The sequence below is a fragment of the Emys orbicularis genome, chromosome 5, assembly GCF_028017835.1.
Source record: "Emys orbicularis isolate rEmyOrb1 chromosome 5, rEmyOrb1.hap1, whole genome shotgun sequence".
NCBI classification, from domain to species: domain Eukaryota; kingdom Metazoa; phylum Chordata; order Testudines; family Emydidae; genus Emys; species Emys orbicularis.
Genome location: NC_088687.1, coordinates 6010791 through 6030488, shown reverse-complemented (window position 1 = coordinate 6030488; position 19698 = coordinate 6010791). Strand labels below are relative to the sequence as shown.

General features: G+C 43.2%; 1 protein-coding gene across 17 annotated transcripts in view; it reads right to left on the bottom strand.

The window, feature by feature from the left end:
* ADGRL3 (adhesion G protein-coupled receptor L3) overlaps nt 1-19698 on the bottom strand; it is a 452742-nt gene that overhangs the window by 335257 nt on the left and 97787 nt on the right. For all 17 annotated transcript variants that reach the window (XM_065405560.1, XM_065405559.1, XM_065405564.1 and 14 more), the window contains exon 2: nt 8035-8144. In XM_065405560.1, the coding sequence (XP_065261632.1) occupies nt 8035-8144 (110 nt within the window). The remainder of the gene's footprint in view (nt 1-8034; nt 8145-19698) is intronic.

The following is a 19698-nucleotide window of genomic DNA, read 5'->3' as shown; positions in this document are numbered from 1 at the left end:
TTTTCAAAAGTGCTCAGCACTCAACAGCTCCCATTGTTCTCAGTATTAGCCATTGTTTTTACAGATACCGATGCTTCAGGAGCTTTGGAGCTCATATGGGTCTTGGTGAGGGCTGCAATTATGGAATACACCTAATTGGAATACACCGTTGCATCTACTCAAAGAACAAAACTTTGCTTCTGGCCAAATTTAAAAAAAAAAATGTTTTCCCCCCTCTTCTGAAAATCAAGATTACTGCAACGTTTAGCTTTGGGAGCGCTCTTGCTAACATTCCACCCAGCCTGTGTGATCTCTCCATTATATTATCCATGATTCTCACAAACCTTAAGCTCATAATACAGTAGTACTTCCAGAATATGTAAAACATTCCCTGGTCATGCCGTACCTCTTCCACCAAACTATTTCCTAGTTTTCAGAATGGAGACAGGTAAGTAGTGATGTCCCCCAGGAATCTGTACTGGGCCCAGTCCTATTTAACATATTCATAAACGATCTGGAAAAAGGGGTAAACAGTGAGGTGGCAAAATTTGCAGATGATACAAAACTACTCAAGATAGTTAAGTCCCAGGCAGACTGCAAAGAGCTACAAAAGGATCTCACAAAACTGGGTGACTGGGCAACAAAATGGCAGATGAAATTTAATGTTGATAAATGCCAAGTAATGCACATTGGAAAACATAATCCTAAGTATACATATACAATGATGGGGTCTAAATAACCTGTTACCACTCAAGAAAGAGATCTTGGAGTCATTGTGGATAGTTCTCTGAAATCATCCACTCAATGTGCAGTGGCAGTCAAAAAAGCGAACAGAAGGTTGGGAATCATCAAGAAAGGGATAGATAATAAGACAGAAAATATCATATTGCCTCTATATAAATCCATGGTACGCCCATACCTGGAATACTGCGTGCAGATGTGGTCGCCCCATCTCAAAAAAGATATATTGGAATTGGAAAAGGGCAACAAAAATGATTAGGGGTATAGAACGGCTTCCGTATGAGAAGAGATTAATAAGACTGGGACTTTTCAGCTTAGAAAAGAGACGACTAAGGGGGACATGATAGAGGTCTATAAAATCATGAGTGGTATAGAGAAAGTAAATAAGGAAGTGCTGTTTACTCCTTCTCATAATACAAGAACAAGGGGCCACCAAATGAAATGAATAGGTAGCAGGTTTAAAACAAACACAAGAAAGTATTTTTTCACACAACGCACTGTCAACCTCTGGAACTCATTGCCAGAGGGTGTTGTGAAGGCCAATACTATAACAGGGTTCAAAAGGGAGCTAAATAGATTCATGAAAGATAGGTCCATCAATGGCTAGGTGTCCCTAGCCTCTGTTTGCCAGAAGCTGGGATTGGGTAATAGGGGATGGAACACTTGATGATAACCTCTCTGTTCATTCCCTTTGGGGCACCTGCCATTGGCCACTGTCAGAGGACAGGATATTGGGCTTGATGGACCTTTGGTCTGACCCACTATGGCTGTTCTTATGTTCTTAGCTTGGAAATGCACCTGACCCAAAACCTTTACCACCTCTGAATGGTGAGGATGTGCAGATCAAAGTCTGGTCTATGATTGGTCTAAGATCGATCAATCTCTATAAATCAGGAAGTCAGTTTAAAGTGCTGGTGATAGTCTGACAAGTGATTCTGTTAAAAAAATAAAAAAGCAGTGGTTGGGTTTATACTCCTTCTCCATGACTCTTCCATAAAAAATCGTTTCACTTTACAAGCCATAAGATTTTTTTTCTAAGTGCTAATACATGTCCAACAAGCCGTGTTCTTACTGCCCTTGACACATCACCACTGTGCAATAAAAGCTCTACAATCAGAGATCAGCTGACAGGCTCATGGAGATCTCAGCTCTCTTTCCCATATTTCTTTTCTGACGTTTGCAATGGGTGGACCAGAAGGCAGCTAGGTGTGGGATTTTTGCTCAGCACACACTCCTTAAGTACAGTTGTACCCACAATGAGAGAATGCTGCTGTGTCCTTACTGCCACGAAGCATGTGCAACTCATTTGAGATGGTGTTGCCATTTCTGCAGCTAACCGACAGGGGCATTTAATAGCAACACATGGGGAGGAAGGATGGTCCAGTGTCTAGGGCACTAGCTTGGGATTTGGGAGACCTAGGTTCAAATCCCTTACCGCCACAGACTTCCTGTATGACTTGGGGCAAATCAGTTGGCCTCTCTGTGCCTCAGTTTCCCATCTGTTAAAGGGGGATAATAGGACTTCCTACCTGAAAGGAGTGTTATGAGGATAAATAGATATGAGGTGCTCAAATATTACAATAAGGGGAACCAAGTAAGTACCTTAGATAGAGAATGCAGACTTACCTTCCCTGAAAGAGACTGCCCCAGTCACCTCTCCTCTATGAGACCTACTGGGCTCCTTGGTTGGGCAATGCTTAGTGCAGATTGATAAACATCAGAAAGAAATTTAAAAAACACATGGCTTTGAGCTGCTTAAATGGGCCTTTGTTAGGAGCACACTGAAAATTACAGGGGGAGCTGGTAGCAACCCTAATATTTAGGTTGTGTATCAACCCATTACAACAGATCTTTTCAACCTTTCTTTTTTGAGAAGCTCTAACAACTCCATTGCTTTCAGCAGGCCTCTGACATGTGTGTATAAATTATGCCCACTAACACCTGCTAAAAAGGCTTAGTTCCTTTAAATTGGGCCTTCAAGTTTAAAACCAAACCTAGGAAGGAAAAATACCCTTTCTTATTTGTGAATCTGTTTCCCAGAGTATCTCTCAATATTTCGTTTTAAATTTCAATCTCCTAAATTTCTTGATTCATCTAAAATATTTATTCTTCCTGAACACCAGTATCAGTTTTTATTTCATTCTAGAAAACTGTGTGCACGCCTATGCTGATCTCTAAACCTGCAGACTAAGAGACTGCTGATTTGCAAAATCCACATAGTATTAGATTATTTCAATTAAGGGCACATTTCTGTTAGCACTTGTAAATGTGCACTCTCCCCACCAATAATACAGTGAAAGGAGATTGGTGGGGTAAGTAATGCGTCCTTTGTTTCTGACTCCGAGGAAGAAAAAGAACTAACAAGGGAATCTGGGAATTCCAATGAATACAAAACTGATTTTTTTGTTTTGTTTTGATTTCGTTTGTTTGGCTGCAATGCCTATGAAATTGTATGCCTTGGAAGAAAGGCAGTTTGTCAGCAGGATACAAAGTAAAGATTCTTTGCTCAGAATAAGAAATAACCATAATGGGTGGTTAGGTTAGTATTTTTATGGTCCCCAGCCTACACACACAAATCATTCATTTAACTAAGTAGAACACGGGAAGCTTTGCTTTAGCAGGGATGCTTTCATTACCAAACCAGAGTGTACACAACCATGTTTAACCCGTTAGGAACACTTGTTATTTTCTCTTGGGGGATGTGGGGAGAGCATGGAGGGATGGCCTGCCCCCTGGGAAGGGAATAACCCAGAGGGATGGAATCTGAAGGAACCACAGGACCATTTATGTAATGAAAACTGGCATCCAGCAATGCATTGCTGTGAGAGCTTGAAAACATTGTTTCTCAGCCGTCAGTGGTTAAGAACTGCAGAAAGGAAACCCCCACAAAGAAAGGCAAGGGAGGTGAGGATACAGGATTCAAAAATCGTATGGCACTGAAAAATAATTAAGACCAGTATTCTTGGGAGAAGTGGTTTCATTAAATTGTTTTCAGGTTGCAATTTTCTCTCATCTTCTCCCTCCCCTCAGCAATCTTAAAGCAATAAAAATATCAGATTGCTTTCTAGTGCTTGGATTCTCTTAAAACTGTCATTATTCAATTATCTGTCTATTCACTGGCCCTAAGGTCCAGCGGAGCAGATATTGTGAGCTTTCATTTAATGTTTTTAAACGCACTTCTGTCCACTTGTGATACAATAAAACTTTATTGAATTCTGTTCCCACATCACACTTAACATCCTTCACTTTTATTGATATGTAAGCCAACCCACTCTTCTGTAAGCAATAAAAAGAGTATTTCTAGCAAAGAAATTACCCTTTTTTCATCAATACCACAACAGGGAAATGTGAATTCAACATCTATGATTTTTTTAAACCAGTCTTTAACAAAGAGATGACTGATAGTTAAGTGTTGCCTCTCCCCCACCCCCATCACCTTGTCAGCATTTAAAAATATAGGCATGAGAGAGGACTGGTCACCTGTTGATATTGACTAGCCCTGCTTAGCCAGAGGGGAGAGAAGGCAGGACAATCTATCCCTCGTCAGAAGCCAGATCCATTTTTTTTCTTAAAACAAATAATTCCCAGAGTGAGTGAGGCTGGTGGAAAGGAGGACTAGGGATATATAATACAGCAGCCATTTTCAAAAGAGAACATGGGCTGGTAAAGTCATAAGAGGCTACATTTTTCAGAAAGAAATGGAGAGGCTTTCGGTGGACAATGCACTGTCACCAGCAAGTCTTCCTACAACTGATGGAAGTTATGGAAATTTGGAGAAACAGGAGAAAAAACAAAACCAATGCAAGGCAGGACGGGGGAACCAAGAGAGAGTTTAAAATATTCCATATCTTTTTCTTTGAGGGAACAGGCACAACAGTGTTCTATTGAGCATCAGTGTTCAAGGTCAGCTATATCATCACACTACAGACAATTCCCAAATGCTGCTCTACTGGAACATATACTCAACTTTCCTTTGCTGTTCAGCGAATATTTCCATTAATGCTATGACAACATATATAGCCCATGATTTGAAACCTTACGGAGTAAACTGACAACTTAGACATAGCAGGCTGAGATTACATTCTAATGGAATGTGTGATGAAACATTAATGCCTTAATTACAAAAGCTGATGCACTTCTTTAGGAGAATAGCACATTGCAAAGCTTAGTTCAAAAAGGTAACAGGGCACTAGGTTTCCAGCATTAGTAACAGTCTGAATCCAAGCGGTTCCTGAGAATAGCCCCACTATGCCATGGAAAATCTACAATGGAGGCAGGAAATTGCCCAAAAACCATAGTCCATTTTACCTTGGCAAATAGACAAGAAGGAATTCAGGTTTACTCAGTGGTGCTGTGCAAGCCACTTTTAACTTGTAAGGCACTGAAAAGACAGCCTAAACCTCACCGTCTAGACTAAACCCAAAGCAGGAGCGACTAGGTAGGTCTTGTTGGAAGAAATTCCCATTACATGCGTCTGACGCAGTGGGCATTCACCCACGAAAGCTCATGCTCCAATACGTCTGTTAGTCTTAAAGGTGCCACAGGACCCTCTGTTGCTTTTTACAGATCCAGACTAACACGGCTACCCCTCTGATACTTGTATGTGCACAGCATGCCCTACTGATGGCTGTGGCTGCAGAATTGGCCTCACTGCATCTCCCCAGCTGAGTTCCTCCCCGAAAGTGACCCAGATGGTGCTCTCACACGAAGAGAATGAGTGGTCAGATGACTGGCCTGTTTGGCTTCTCAGAGGATAAACCCCTCCCCCATACACCACTACAAGTCAGCAAATGAGACTGCTAGTAAATGGTGTGACAGCTTCACAGTCAGCAAGAAAGCCATGTGGTAGATAATCAGGTAAATAAAGTGTTATCATCCCTATTTCAGAGGAAACAGACACTGCAAAACTCACATTGACTTCCCTAGGGGCAGTGCAGCTCAGTGGATTAAGCACAAGTTCTGGGGTTCAATCCTGGTCCCATTAAAGCCAAAGGCGGTTTTGTCATTGACATCAATGAGGTAGGATTTCACTCCTGGATTGTAACGTTGCTCTTGACACTCTCTTGCTGCGTGAACCACTTTCACTGTGAAAGCCACAGGATGATTGTTCCCTGCCTCATGCGGTGGGGATGTTGTGGGGCATAACTAAATAGTGTTTGCAAACTACTACAGAAGTGTAACACGTTGCCAACGCCAGACACAGGAAAGAACAGAATCGAGAAATCCTGGTGTGAAAGCCCTGTGCTCAGTTCACTAGACCTGTTGCCTTTGGGGGGACATGGACACGGACACTCCCGCACAATGTGCCACGTCCTTCGCTGGGGTATGGAGGTGTAGCTCTCTGTAATTAATGGAGCTATACACCAGCTGAGGATCTGGCCCAAAATGTTAATCACAAATGCTGCAATTTTGCAAATCAGAACTAGGAAAAGTCAGAATTCACCACAATGATTATCTCTGCCTCCAGCAGTATATAAAGATTACTCGAGTAGGTATTAAAAAACCCACAGCCATACAAACACCGTAACCTGATTTTAAAGGCATCATTTTTCACATTTGGATCATTAAAAACATTCAATCCCTACTGTACATTTGGTACAGAACAGCCTGCCGCAAGAGTTATTTTACATCTTGCACATAAGACCGATTAGCACCTCAGGGCATAATATTCACATATTACCTTTCTAACAATGCACCACTATTCTTCTTTGTTTTCTATGCAACAAAGGCTATTGGTAATGACTAGTTCTTTACCAGAATGATCTCAGGAGGAAATAATACATGCCATGTAAATTGCAAATTGTAAGAAATACGACTTATGGTAAGTACAACCTCCTCACCCCCACTCCCCCCACACACACTTTTTTTGTTTGGTAATGAAATGAAACACGGCCTTGCTAGTAGGTCACCTGCAAACTAGTAATTTTGTATAAAGCTCTATGGGTCACATCCAAAGCACATGGATGTCAATCTTTTCATTGCCTTCAATGGGTTTTGAATCAGCCCCAATGTAAGACATCAGTTGTTGCATCTAGAAGCTTCATGGTTTTTGTTTTTAATACTCAGACATGGACATAGTCCTAATGTTGAGCCCTGTTTTCCCCAATTGGTTGAGACAGACTAAGGATCCCTTGGCGGAGTATGTCACTTTTGTTCAGGGACAAGGGCAGTGAGTGCTTTTGTTTTAATTGCATCCCTCACTTTTCAGTTCCCAGTCATCTCTCGACAGCCACATCACCTTTCAACCCTTTCAGTCCCCACGGCAGACGGGCAGCCAGCTCCTCAGTGAGAGGTGCGTACAGTTTGAGGGACTGGAAGCATGAGCAAGGAAGCTCATAACTTTCCCTGAGGAGATCACGTTTGTCACTTACAAGACACATTCCTTCTCCAGTGGCTTGACATCCAAGCACGAGCCTATTTGTTTATGATCCCAGCTATCTTCTTCCACGGGTCAACTGCCGTACTTCAGAAGAATGAAGTGTTTTCTGGCTGGCTCTCACTACTCGATCCCACACATATTAAACTAATTAGGGAAGACCAGGGGTGATTTTAGTTTTGCCTAGTTTGTTCCCTGAGGTGCACAATTTGAGAGCTTTAAGAAATCCAGGGTAAGAAACCGAGAAATGATTTAGTTTTGCATGACATGATTCTTTACTATTGCTAACCAAATATTTATATTCCTCTTTGCGATATACAATTTTTTTGATAGCAGAATTGTAAATGAGTCCTGCTGCTATGAAAAGCAAATTCTGAGGCATGCTTTACTTTTTGGTAATGTTGATTTTGCTCTATTAAAAATATAATACGACAACCACAGATGAAAGTTTTTCTAAACCTAGAAAAAAAGTAAGGCTTTCAGGGCCTGCATGTAAGTCCCCTTAATCAATTCACAAACTTACAGTTTCATAATTCCTACCATCAACATTATGCTCTCATCAATTAGCTTCCTATTTGCTTGTCCCTGCAAGGAGATGTTATATGGGACTTAAAAGGTAACGATAAAATGGCACTAATTAAAATAACATAGATCAGTCTAAAAAAACTTTGATATACAAATTACAATCAGAAAACTGTATAGTGAGCAATAAAAAAAATACCCTAATTAATAGTAGTGTTTCATTTAACAGGAGCATCCATCACACAGTGAGTGAGATTTTCAAACCCTCATCAACTGAATCTGGTGTGGTGTATACACTTTTGCCAATTTTGTCATTGAATGGTGGTTTGTTTTTTCCCCCCATGGGTTCAAGGCCTAATCTGCAAGCAAAATGAGATCTCTATCAATGAGAAGTGAAAATATATTACTATACATACTGTAAGGGACACATTCATACTGCACTTCCAGGTATTTGTACGTTCCCGGGCAAGGGTCTGGAAACACATCAGGGCCTGCTACCACTGCGCACTGTGTACGATTACTGCATCTGAAAGGCAAAGACAATGACAATCAAAATACAGATGGAGAAGATGTTGGGTAAAATGTTCATAAGAGTCCAAGTTACTTAGGCATCTAAGTCCCATTTTCAAAAGTGATTTCCCTGCCTCAGTCTCATTGACTTTCAATGGAGCGTAGGAGTACATCACTTTTGAAAATGGGGCATAGGCTCTTATGTCACTCAAGTGCTTTTTTACCCATTATAATTTTAGTTCCATCTAAGCTACTGAGAGCTAATAGTTTTAAGCTGTTTGGGATTTCTTTTTTTAAGCTTTGACTTCCTTTTTATTGTTTTTTGTATGACAGTTATACAAGTGAACGTCTGAAGTGTATCCATTCAGTGTACCCAGTACATCAACAGCAAATGTAAAGCATGTAGCATGCAGCTGAAATATCCACTGAGGTTCTGATCCTACAAAGGGATCTATGCAATCAGACTCTCATACCTGTAGGGGCTCCCATTGAAGTCAACGAGATTATTGATAAGAATATGAGCCTTGACAGATTAATTTATTTAGGCCCTAATCCTGCAGACACTTTTGCACGTCTTTTAGTGATTGCGGGATCAGGGCCTTAAATTATACTAAATGGTCACAGATATGTCACTATAGAGACACTTGTTCAAAAGACAAGAGACCTGATTCCACAACCCTTTCAAGGATGACTAGCATGATTAAAAATTGCACAACTGGGCCCAACATTTGGAACTAGATTATCCATGGTCAGTAAGACAATAATCAATCTTTTAAATCTAAACAAAGCACTGCATTAACTGTGTCCGTGACTTGATTATAAATTATTGTACCCATTAATTGAAAAATGCTGACAATTTAAACCCAACATTTTGTGGCTTTTCTTTGCTTGTAAATGTTTTAATGTTGTTTTTATTTCATTGGAAACAGGAGTTGTATTTTTTTAAAAACACTCTCTGTCAATGTTGGAAATCCAAACTCAACTGCATTGTGCTAAAATGAATGGGAACAGAAATCTAAGGTAACTTTAAGTTGCACTGTTCAAGACAAAGTGCAAAGAGTAAATCAATGTATATCAAATTTAGTATTAGTTGTAACTAAACACAAATATTTTTAAATGAACAAGAATATGATTTTCATATCAACAGTGTCCCTTTAAATAGTGTTCTATAGAATAATGACGTATAATTCAAAAAGGTGACTGGAAACAGTGACAAACAGGAAAGAAACAATCAATCATCAAGTAAACTGTCTAAAGAACAGAGCTGTTCTGTTTAATGCCTAAAGAATGGTATTTTACACCCAAATGCACACAGTACATTTACATTTGTCATACAGAGCTACAATGCACGTGACTCAGATATTACATATTTCCAAAAGTAAGCTTGCTCTCACTGGAGAGCTGATTCTACAGACACATTGAGGCAAGAGCTACCTTACTCAGGCAAATAGTCTCTTTGATGTTAGCAGGGCTAATCACGTAAGTGAAGCTATTTGCATGTATAAATGGTTGCAGTATTGAGTCCAGAGATACGGCCTCCATTTGACTCCCCTTAGTGTTACTGAAAAATGTGTGTGTACATCCAAAGTTCAAAGTAAACATTTGCACTGGGTATGTTCCTAAAGGAGCTATTGGAATATTTGATTAATGTGTTTGGGATACAGACTAATTTAGCAAACAGTGGTTCTAAACAGAATATTCCTGAAGTGTTTGTTCAGGGGGAAAAGTGACAATACACTCCTTCGTTTTCATCCCTTTCCATACTGGATATAGAATTCCTCGGGGATAGAGCATTGCAGTTACTTTCACTAAAATGCTTCTTCCTCTGATATGACATTGGACCTCTGACCCCACCTTTCTATTGGCAGAAGCACCAGCATCCAGAGTAGAACTCACTTAGCTCTGAGTGGAAATGTTTTGTGTTTACCTGAGGCTACAGTTTGTCAGCCTTAATGAGGATTTTATTTTAGCCCATAAATTAAAACTGATTCATTAGTGAGTGCCTTAAGCTCAATATTAAAAAAAAATTACAGAAAGATTAATAAAACCTGATACCCTACTCATCAGGCAATTTAGCGGGATAACAGATAATCCAGAGGGCTGGAATGTTCTAACCTTTGCCTATTGAGATTTATGCCAGCCGATGGTTGTCACAGACAAGAGACTACTTTTATCATATAAATGGAGGAATAAATGTATTAACTTGAGGGCTAATTTTGTTGTCCTCACCCTTGCTACTGCGAGACAGGTGGCTTGGCAAGGATATACAGATAGTTAGGACAGTGTGTGCAGGCAATTCTTCCAAGCAGAGTCTTTGAACATAATCCAAAATTTCACTTCCAACAAAAAGCTTTTATTGAGCTCAATGTGCCTTTCAAAATGCAATAGTGTTGGGCTAATCCATAGTGTCTATGGCTTCATGGACAGTCCCCGCCATGTTACATAGAATAACAATAATGCATCTAAAAGGTATGCTTCAAAATCATGAGTCAGGCTCAAAAAAAATCATGAGGTTGGCTTCAAAATCATGAAATGTAAATAAATAAATAAAGTGTGAGTTCTTTTTATTTACTTTCTGATTTTTATAGCCTTGAGGGATGCACTCGCTTCATATTTTCAAGTTTTCTCTGCAACCATGCCAGCGAGAAATTTGCTTTTGTTTTGTTTTATAAGTGAAAGCTCAGCTTCTCATGTTAGCAAATGAACCAAGGTGCTGATGCTTTAAAAAAAAAACACCACCACCAACACACACACCCCCCCAATATTGTGGGAATCGCAATAAAATCGCAAGAGTTGGCAATCCTGGGCACAGCAACTTTCCAAACACACATTCTCAGCATAGGTCCTGAATTCGAATGCGAATCTTTCACTCTCTTCCAGAACAGTGTGCGATCTGGGACACCACCAAACAGACAAAAAGGATCAAGCATTAAGGGAGGGAGGGGTGTGACAGTAGCTTATAAATTACCTGCAATAACTACTAGTTAGTTCCCAAAGTGTAAAGGTTGATTGGGAGCACTGGGTCACCCACCAGATTAAGAACATAAAATAGCCAGACTGGTCAGACCAATTGTCCATCATCAATGTCAGGTGCTTGAAAGGGAATGAACCGAATAGGTAATCATCAAGTGACCTATCCCCCTAACACCCATTCCCAGCTTCTGGCAAACAGAGGCTAGGGGCACTTCAGAGTATGGGGTTGCATCCCTGCCCATCCTAGCTAATAGCCATTGATGGACCTATCCTCCATGAACTTATCTAGTTCTTTTTTGAACCCTGTTATAGTCTTGGCCTTCATAACGTCCTCTGGCAAGGAGTTCCACAGGTTGATTGTGCATTGTGTGAAGAAGTACTTCCTTTTGTTTGTTTTAAACCTTCTGCCTATTGATATAGTATTGTATAGTTGGGATTATGTTTTCCAACGTGTGTTACTTTGCATTTATCAACATTGAGTTTCATCTGCCACTTTGTTCCTCAGTCACCCAATTTTGTGAGATCCTTTTGTAAATCTTTGCAGTCTGCTTTAGACTTAACTATCTTGAGTAGTTTTGTATCATCTGCAAATTTTGCCACCTCACTGTTTATCCCCTTTTTCAGATCATTTATGAATATGTTGAACAGTACTTGTCCCAGTACAGGCCCCTGGGGGACACCACTATTTACCTCTCTCCATTCTGAAAACTGACCATTTATTTCTACCCTTTGTTTCCTATCTTTTAACCAGTTACTGATCCAGGAGAGAACCTTCCCTCTTATCCCATGAGAGCTTACTTTGCTTCAGAGCCTTTGGTGAGGGATCTCATCAAAAGCTTTCTGAGAATCTAATTACATTATATCCACTGGATCACCCTTGTCCACATGCTTGTTGACCCCCTCAAAGAATTCTAGTAGATTGGTGAGACATGATTTCCCTTTACAAAAACCATGTTGATTCTTCCCCAACAAATCGTGTTAATCTATGTGTCTGATAATTCTGTTCTTTGCTATAGTTTCAACCAATTTGCCTGGTACTGAAGTTAGGCTTACCGGCCATTAAAAAATTGATGGCACATTAGCTATCCTCCAAGCATTTGGTACATAAACTGATTTAAATGATAGGTTACATGCCACAGTTAGCAGTTCTGCAATTTCACATTTGAGTTCCTTCAGAACTCTTGGGTGAATACCATCTGGTCCTGGTGACTTATTACTGTTTAATTTTTCAATTTGTTCCAAAACCTCCTCAAATGATACCTCAATCTGGGACAGTTCCTCAGATTTGTCACCTAAAAAGAATAGTTCAGGTTTGGGAATCTCCCTCAGATCTTCAGCCTCAGTGACTGATACAAAGAATTCATTTAGTTTCTCTGCAATGGCCTTGTCTTCCTTGAGTGTTCCTTTAGCATCTCAATCATCCAGTGTCCCCCCTCCCCCGGTTGTTTAGCAGGTTTCATGCTTCTGATGTGCTTACATTTTTTTTTTTGCAGTTACTTTTTGAGTCTTTGATTAGCTGGTCTTCAAATTCTTTTTTGGCCTTCCTAATTATATTTTTACACTTCACTTGCCAGAGTTTATGCTCCTTTCTATTTTCTTCAATAGGATTTAACTTCCACTTTCTAAAGGATGCCTTTTTGCCTCTAACCGCTTTTTTACTTTGTGGTTTAGCCACGGTGGCACTTTTTTGGTTCTCTTACTATTTTTTTTTTAATTTGGGGTATACATTTAAATTGAGCCTCTATTATGGTGTCTTTAAAAAGTTTCCATGCAGCTTGCAGGGATTTCACTTATGGCCTTTTAATTTCTCTTTAACTAACTTCCTCATTTTTGTGTAGTCCCCCTTTCTGAAATTAAATGCTACAATGGTGGATTTATTTGGTGTCCCCCTCCTCCCTCCACAGGGATGTGAAATTTTATTATGTTATGGTCACTATTACCAAGCAACTGAGCTATATTCATTTCTTGGACCAGGTCCTGTGCTCCACTTATGACTAAATCAAGAATTGCCTCTCCTCTTGTGGGTTCCAGGACTAGCTGCTCCAAGAAGCAGTCATTTAAAGTGTCCAGAAACTTTATCTCTGCATTCCATCCTGAGGTGACATGTACCCAGTCAATATGGGGATAGTTGAAATCCCCCATTATTATTGATTTTTTAAAATTTTTATAGCCTCTCTAATCTCCCTGAGCATTTCTAAGTCACTTTCACCATCCTGGTAAGGTGGTCGGTAATATATCCCTACTGCTATGTTCTTATTATTAAATCATGGAATTACTATCCATAGAGATTCTATGGTAAAGTTTGGTTCATTTAAGAGTTTTACTTCATTTGACTCAACACTTTTTTTCACATATAGTGCCATTCCCCCACCAGCACGACCTGTTCTGTCCTTCCAATATATTTTGTAACCTGGTACTACAGAGCAACCCAATTGCGGAGAAAGGAATGGAACTCCGGTCTCTGAGTCTCAGGCTAGTGCGGACCATCCTTCCTCAATATGTGATTCCTAGCGCTCGCCTCCCTCTTCTCTGCCTTGCAAAGTTCTCTTCCTCTCTCTAAACTTATTCCCCTTCCCTTCTCCTTGTCTCTCTTCCTCCACCCCACCTCAACTTCCCTCCCTTGCTTTCATTCTCTAGCTCCACTGCATTCTTAGTGACCTTTAAAACACTTTGCCAGGGGCAGTTCCACCTGGGCTCCCAGATGTTTAGAAGGTGAGAGAGAGACAAAATCACCTAAACCTCACCAGAGATGGGATAAAAACCTCTAGTGGCCCCCAGACTTATTTAAGAAAACATCCTTTGAAAAGGTTCTGGTTCCCTTTCTATCCCCATAACTTCCCCTTCTGCTCCTATGGTTTCCGTCTTCTATTCACAGCATTTGTCCTTCTGCCCTGCTTTGGCTCTGCCCCAGTGACTGATTCCTGCTTGTTCATGTGTACATGATCTTCTCCAAGTGGCCACCTGACCCTAAACTGGAAAAGTCTGGGATGCCCTGCTTTTCAGCTCTATATGTCTGATCTTAGGATCTTTTCCCTTGCTCCAGCTGGTTCAGACCAGAATGCCCCAGCATCACAGCAGATGGCTCTCTGTTTTATCTGTGGTTTTGACAATCTCTCATCTGGAGGACAGGTAGAAAAAGACCCTTTCCAATAAGAACTAGCCAACAATATGAGGGCATATCGCAAACTAGCCACTCTTTGACCCTGCTCTCAAGCTCTTCATATCCAAGTCCAGAACACGGCTGAGCTAAGCTGTTATGGAAAACAAGTCAACAGAATACATTTCCGAACATGGCGGCTCTCCCAGACTAAATAACCTCGTCTGCCTCCTCCAAAGAAATATTTGCACAGTGGGGGATCTTAATTTTTTTCCTCCTTCTTCAATTGTTCTAACACCATGCAAGCTGAGAATGAGCGCGGAAGGGGATCAGAGTGGATTTGCGAAGCTGGATAGACGATTTCACTAGTATAGATAAACAATACCCATTTTGTTAGCTGCTAAGTCACAGCATTTTACAAACCGAGTTTGAAGACTTGTGAGCATCAAAGGAGTACTTAAGGTGCTTTTAGCTGTCTTTATTTCCATTTGCTATGAGATCTGACAGGGAGCTGTAATCTTTTATTAAGTCGTCTTTTTTCCCAAAAAACCCGCATATTTCTACCTGCAGTCATTTTTCTCCCACTTTTACTCCCTAGGATGGACAGGGGAAGGTGAAGGAGGAGTGGGGTCTTGTCTCACTCAGCCGAGAGAATGCCAATCTCACCCCTTCACTGGGAACACCACACACTTAATCACTGCTGTGATTTAGGACTTGTTTGCACATGGAGTTATTCCTGATTAACTATCCCTGAGTAACTCCATATGGGGACACACTTATTCTGGAATAAAAGAGTCCCAACGTGGAGTTACTCAGAGATAGTTAATCAGGAATGACTCCATATGTACACAAGTTCGAAGGGCAGGGAAGTTTCAGACACCATTACTTTTCCATTTTGCAAGAAATCTAATGCCTGATTCTCCGTTGCCTTGGCCTTGTGCGGTCATTTATAGCTGTGCAAAGAGGATAAAATGATTCCAGATTAGAATTCTAGAGTGTTGAACCCACTTTGCCCAGGGATGAATGCCTACAGAAGAGACGAGACAGGGCAGTCAGATCCTAGTATCCAGATTCTAGTACGAAAGTGCTCTTCATCAGACCCTAGGAGTCAGTCATCACAGAACCAATTTGCTCTCTGGTTTTCACCTGAGAGCTGGGAAAGTACAAAGTAAAATCTGAGCAGCCTGCATTTGCTAAAGTGCAACCCAACTTGAGATAGCTGGACCCTGATTTTCGAGGGAACAGTGCACTCAAAGCTCTTCTGAAAATCAGGCCTTCGTTTGAGCATCCAAAACAGGAATCACGCATAATTAATGCAAAAAAAAAAAAAAAAAAAAAAGGAGTCCTTTCCTCAGTTATAAGAAATACCATTATTTAGTAGCGCTTCACTCCAGCTATTCCCCCCACCCCAATCTCTCGGTGTATCCATTAATGTTATTCAAAATGTGGACAAATATTTACCCCAAAAGAGTTGTGCCGATCTAACATAACAAATGCACTAACTATAAATCGTACATCTACATCTAGAGTACATTTCAGTAGAACAATTCCTTGTTCCACTTCAAAAAGCCTTTCTAGGCTGTTAACATGAAACAGTGCATATACATTTGGTGTTTGCTTGTGCTGTAGGCAGTGGGACTGAAGGAAGCATTTCAGTTCAGTCAGATTCCGAACTAGCTGCAGGGCTCAACTCAGTTTGTTTCCCCTGATTCAGGCTTTAAAAAGCACCATCTCCCTTGGCTGCATTTGCATGGCTTTTCTTTATGAACATGCTTATGCTTTTTAAGTGACAAGGTCATCTTTTGGTGGGGATGGGGAAGAAACACAGTATTGACATTGCAGACATTTAAAAAAGGATATTCTGCAAGGTAACGTTTATTTTAAGTCTTTGCAGGAACACAAGGCATTAGTAGCATTGGCTCAGTATTAGTGAGAGGTTAACCAAGTTTGAGGCAATACATTTGTTACTACAGAAATGCAAAGATGGTATAAAATAGAAGATCAATCCTAAAGTGTGGCTTTTCAGAATTAATCATTTTAGACTCAAAACCACTAAGCACACTGGTTGCCTGTCCAGATGAACTGAACTGCCACAATCACTGCAGAAAAGGCACAGAAGAAAGAAAAGTGGCTGTGAAATATATGCAGCAGCAGAGAGATCTATTGGGTTCCAGGAGCTACAGGCCCCTCCCTCAGCCTAAGGGGAGGAGCCACTGAGCCCAGGACTCAAATGAATACAGGGGACAACAGAAAATATAACAAGGACAAGTGTGAGGGTCAAAGGGTCAAAAGTAGGGAACCTGAAGGGGACACTGAGTAGAGAACCCCGGGCAGCACCCACTGCCAGGGCCGGCTCCAGGCACCAGCTAAAGAAGCAGGTGCTTGGGGCGGCCAATACCAAGGGGCGGCACTCCGGCCGCTATTGGGGCGGCATGTCCGGGTCTTCGGTGGTGGGTCCCCCAGTCCCTCTCGGAGTGAAGGACCTCTGCCGAATTGCCGCTGAAGAGTGGAGCGGCGAGATCTCGCTGCCGCGGCTTCCCCCTCCCCCCCCCCCGCTTGGGGTGGCAGAAACCCTGGAGCTGGCCCTGCCCACTGCTTCTCAAATGTGTCAAGGGAGCCAGCGGACGCCGCCCAGAGGAACTCTGCCTGGATACGTGAATGGAGAGAGGAACAGAAAGAGGCCCCACAGTCGCAGAGAACCCCTCAGCCAACCTCCTCTCCCGGGTGTTATAGATGGCCGCTTTGGCCAGCGCTAAGAGTAGGTTGACGAGGACGTCTCACAGCTTGGTGGGGCCGCGGATGGAGTGTGCAAGGTGGGGGGAGAAGTGCAGCCAAAAATGCAAACGTGGGTCCCAGAAGGATCCAGAAAAGGGGCTGCAACCTGGCGCACTCAAGGTAGGCATGTGCCAGGGACTCCCTCACGCCGCAAAAGGAATAGGCATCAGGGATAGAGGTGAACTGCACCAGGTACACGCCCATGGTCACGGCTCCATGAAGGAGCCACCAACTAATATTCCTGGCGGAATACAGGCTGGCCCAACAGGGTTCCTCACCCTCAATAGGTGGCAACAGGTCCCGCCACTTAGTGTCCAGGTGGGACATGAGGAGAGGATCGCGCATGAGCGTGTCCAGATGTGCCCTTGGCGCGGTTCAGAAGCAAACTGGCTGCAGGTCGCGCAGCCAGCTCGAGGTGTGCAGCTGGGTCGGTTGGCGGGGCTTACGGGGCAGGAGCACAGTGAAAAGGTCCGGAGAGCCCGGGCTGAGGGGTGGGTCGGGAACACCCTCTTGAGGAACCTGCTCGAGGTAAACCCGGGAGACGGGCGATAAGACTGCCCTCACTTCCTGGAGTACTAGGGTTGCCAGGTGTCTGGTTTTTGACTGGAATGCCCAGTCAAAAAGGGACTGTGGTTGCACTGCTAAAAGTCCGGTTGGTGGTGCAGCAGGGCTAAGGCCGGCTCCCAGCCTGCCCTGTCTCCGTGTCACTCCCGGAAGCGGCAATATGTCCAGTGGCTCCCAGGCGCAGGGGTGGCCAGGTGGCTCCATGCACTACCCCCGCTCCAAGCCCCCTGCTGCATTCCGAACCCCTCATCCCCAGCCCCACACCAGAACGCAGACCCCCAGCCAGAGCCCTGACATCCCCACACCTCAGCCCTCCTGCCCCAGCCGGAAGCCCCCTCCCACAGTCCAAACCTCGCATTTCTAGCCCCACCCCTGAGTCCACCCCCCCAACCCAGAGCACATACACCCTCCCACACCCCACCACCACCCCCAGCCCAGAGCCCCCTCCTACACCTCAAACCCCTCGTCCCAGGCCCCACCCAAGAGCGTGCACTCCCAGCTGGAGCCCTCAACCCCTCCCAATTCCCAACCCCCTGAGCTAGCCTGTTGAAAATGAGCGAGTGAGTAAGGGTGGGTGAGAGTGAGCAATGGGGGGGGGGGGGCTCAAAGAAGGGGCAGGGCATTGCCGGCAGGGCAAGGGTGTTCATTTTTCTGCTATTAGAACGTTGGCAACCCTATGAAGTAAGCGCTGGGGAGTTCGAAGAGTGGAGAGCCCCATGCGCAGACTGAGCGCCAGGGGATCCACCCTGCCTCCCCGGTCATTGTCCAGGACGACTCCGATTCTGGTAACTCCTGCCAGGACCAACCTCTGGCGCACCAAGTTGGGGATTGTGTAGCAGGGAGAGGCACCAGAGCAGTCCTGTCCATCTCTGCAGTCGCTCACCCACTCTGCCCTCCAAATCCTGCCAGTTCTCCAGCGGAGAAGGATGCATGGCGGAAAGGTAAACGCAGAGCTAGAGCAGTGGACCCGCGCTCCACTGAATGGTTTAGAGCACGGGTGGGAGAGAGCTCGCCTGCCACCCGTCCCCGACCACCAGCCCAGAGAGGCGACGGGGGAAGGACTTGATGGCCAGAGTGTACAGCTGGCCTAACAGCAGACAGCCTGGATGCACCCCTCGGCCGAAACTGACAGCAGCAGCAGAGGGAGGAAGGCAGGTAAGACAGAACAGCATTCCTTTGTCAGTTAGGTGTGACATGCTGCGGTGTGGAAGGCCTGAAAAATATGCCCAGAAATCTACACAGAGACTACGCAAACCCCATAGATTCTGGTACACGTTATGCATGCATTGCCCCCACCCCTTTCCCTGGAGGTGGGCTCATGTGGTCACTCTGACAGGGGTGTGGTTCACAAAGTGTGCAAGGAGAGCTATTTATTTTTGAGATGGTATTTTCTGTCAGTCCGCACAGAATGTAAGGTTTTAAGCTATGGTGACCTAAAAGACCTTGGAACCTGCCTGCTTGACCTGCCCTGCCCAGCCCTGGGCGTGGGTGCATGCCGGGAGTGAGAGAGCAGGTGGCCAGAGAACAGAATGCTCCAGCAATTCAGAACTGTAGAGAATCCTATGAGCAGCAAGTTAATACTCCTGTAAATTAGAGCAGTCTCCAGCAATGGAGCATGCTCAGTGCCTGTGGAGTGTTCAGGGGTTTTAGCAGCAAGTCTCTACCAAACCCCATTGAGTATAGCAATTTCAGAGGTTTATAATTTAGCTTAATCTGGGGGAATTTTCATGGCGGGGTCGGGGGAGACAAAAAAATTACATGTCCCCTGCCAAATTTCAAGTTCCTATGCCAAATCCTGGAGTTGCTAAACCTCCTCAAAGAAATTGTTGGATTTTTTTTTTTAACATAGCCAAAAATATATATTTTTCCCAACTTTGCTCTCCCATGTAGCTGAACTATTTTTGCTGGATCTTTCACATTAAAATCAGTCTGAGACACAGACCCAGCATGGAGAATTTCAGCCCAAACGGTTAAAATTCAGCAAAGTTATAAGTGACTGAAAACAGAGGTTTATACTGGAAAGTGTTTGGCGATTCTAACCAAAGGTGTCACTACCAGCTCCATTTGTAACTTTGGTATCTTCTATTTACTGATGTTTATAACAGGAGACCTCTTTAATGTCCACGTGTGCTTGCCAAGAGAGCATGTCTGCATTCATTAT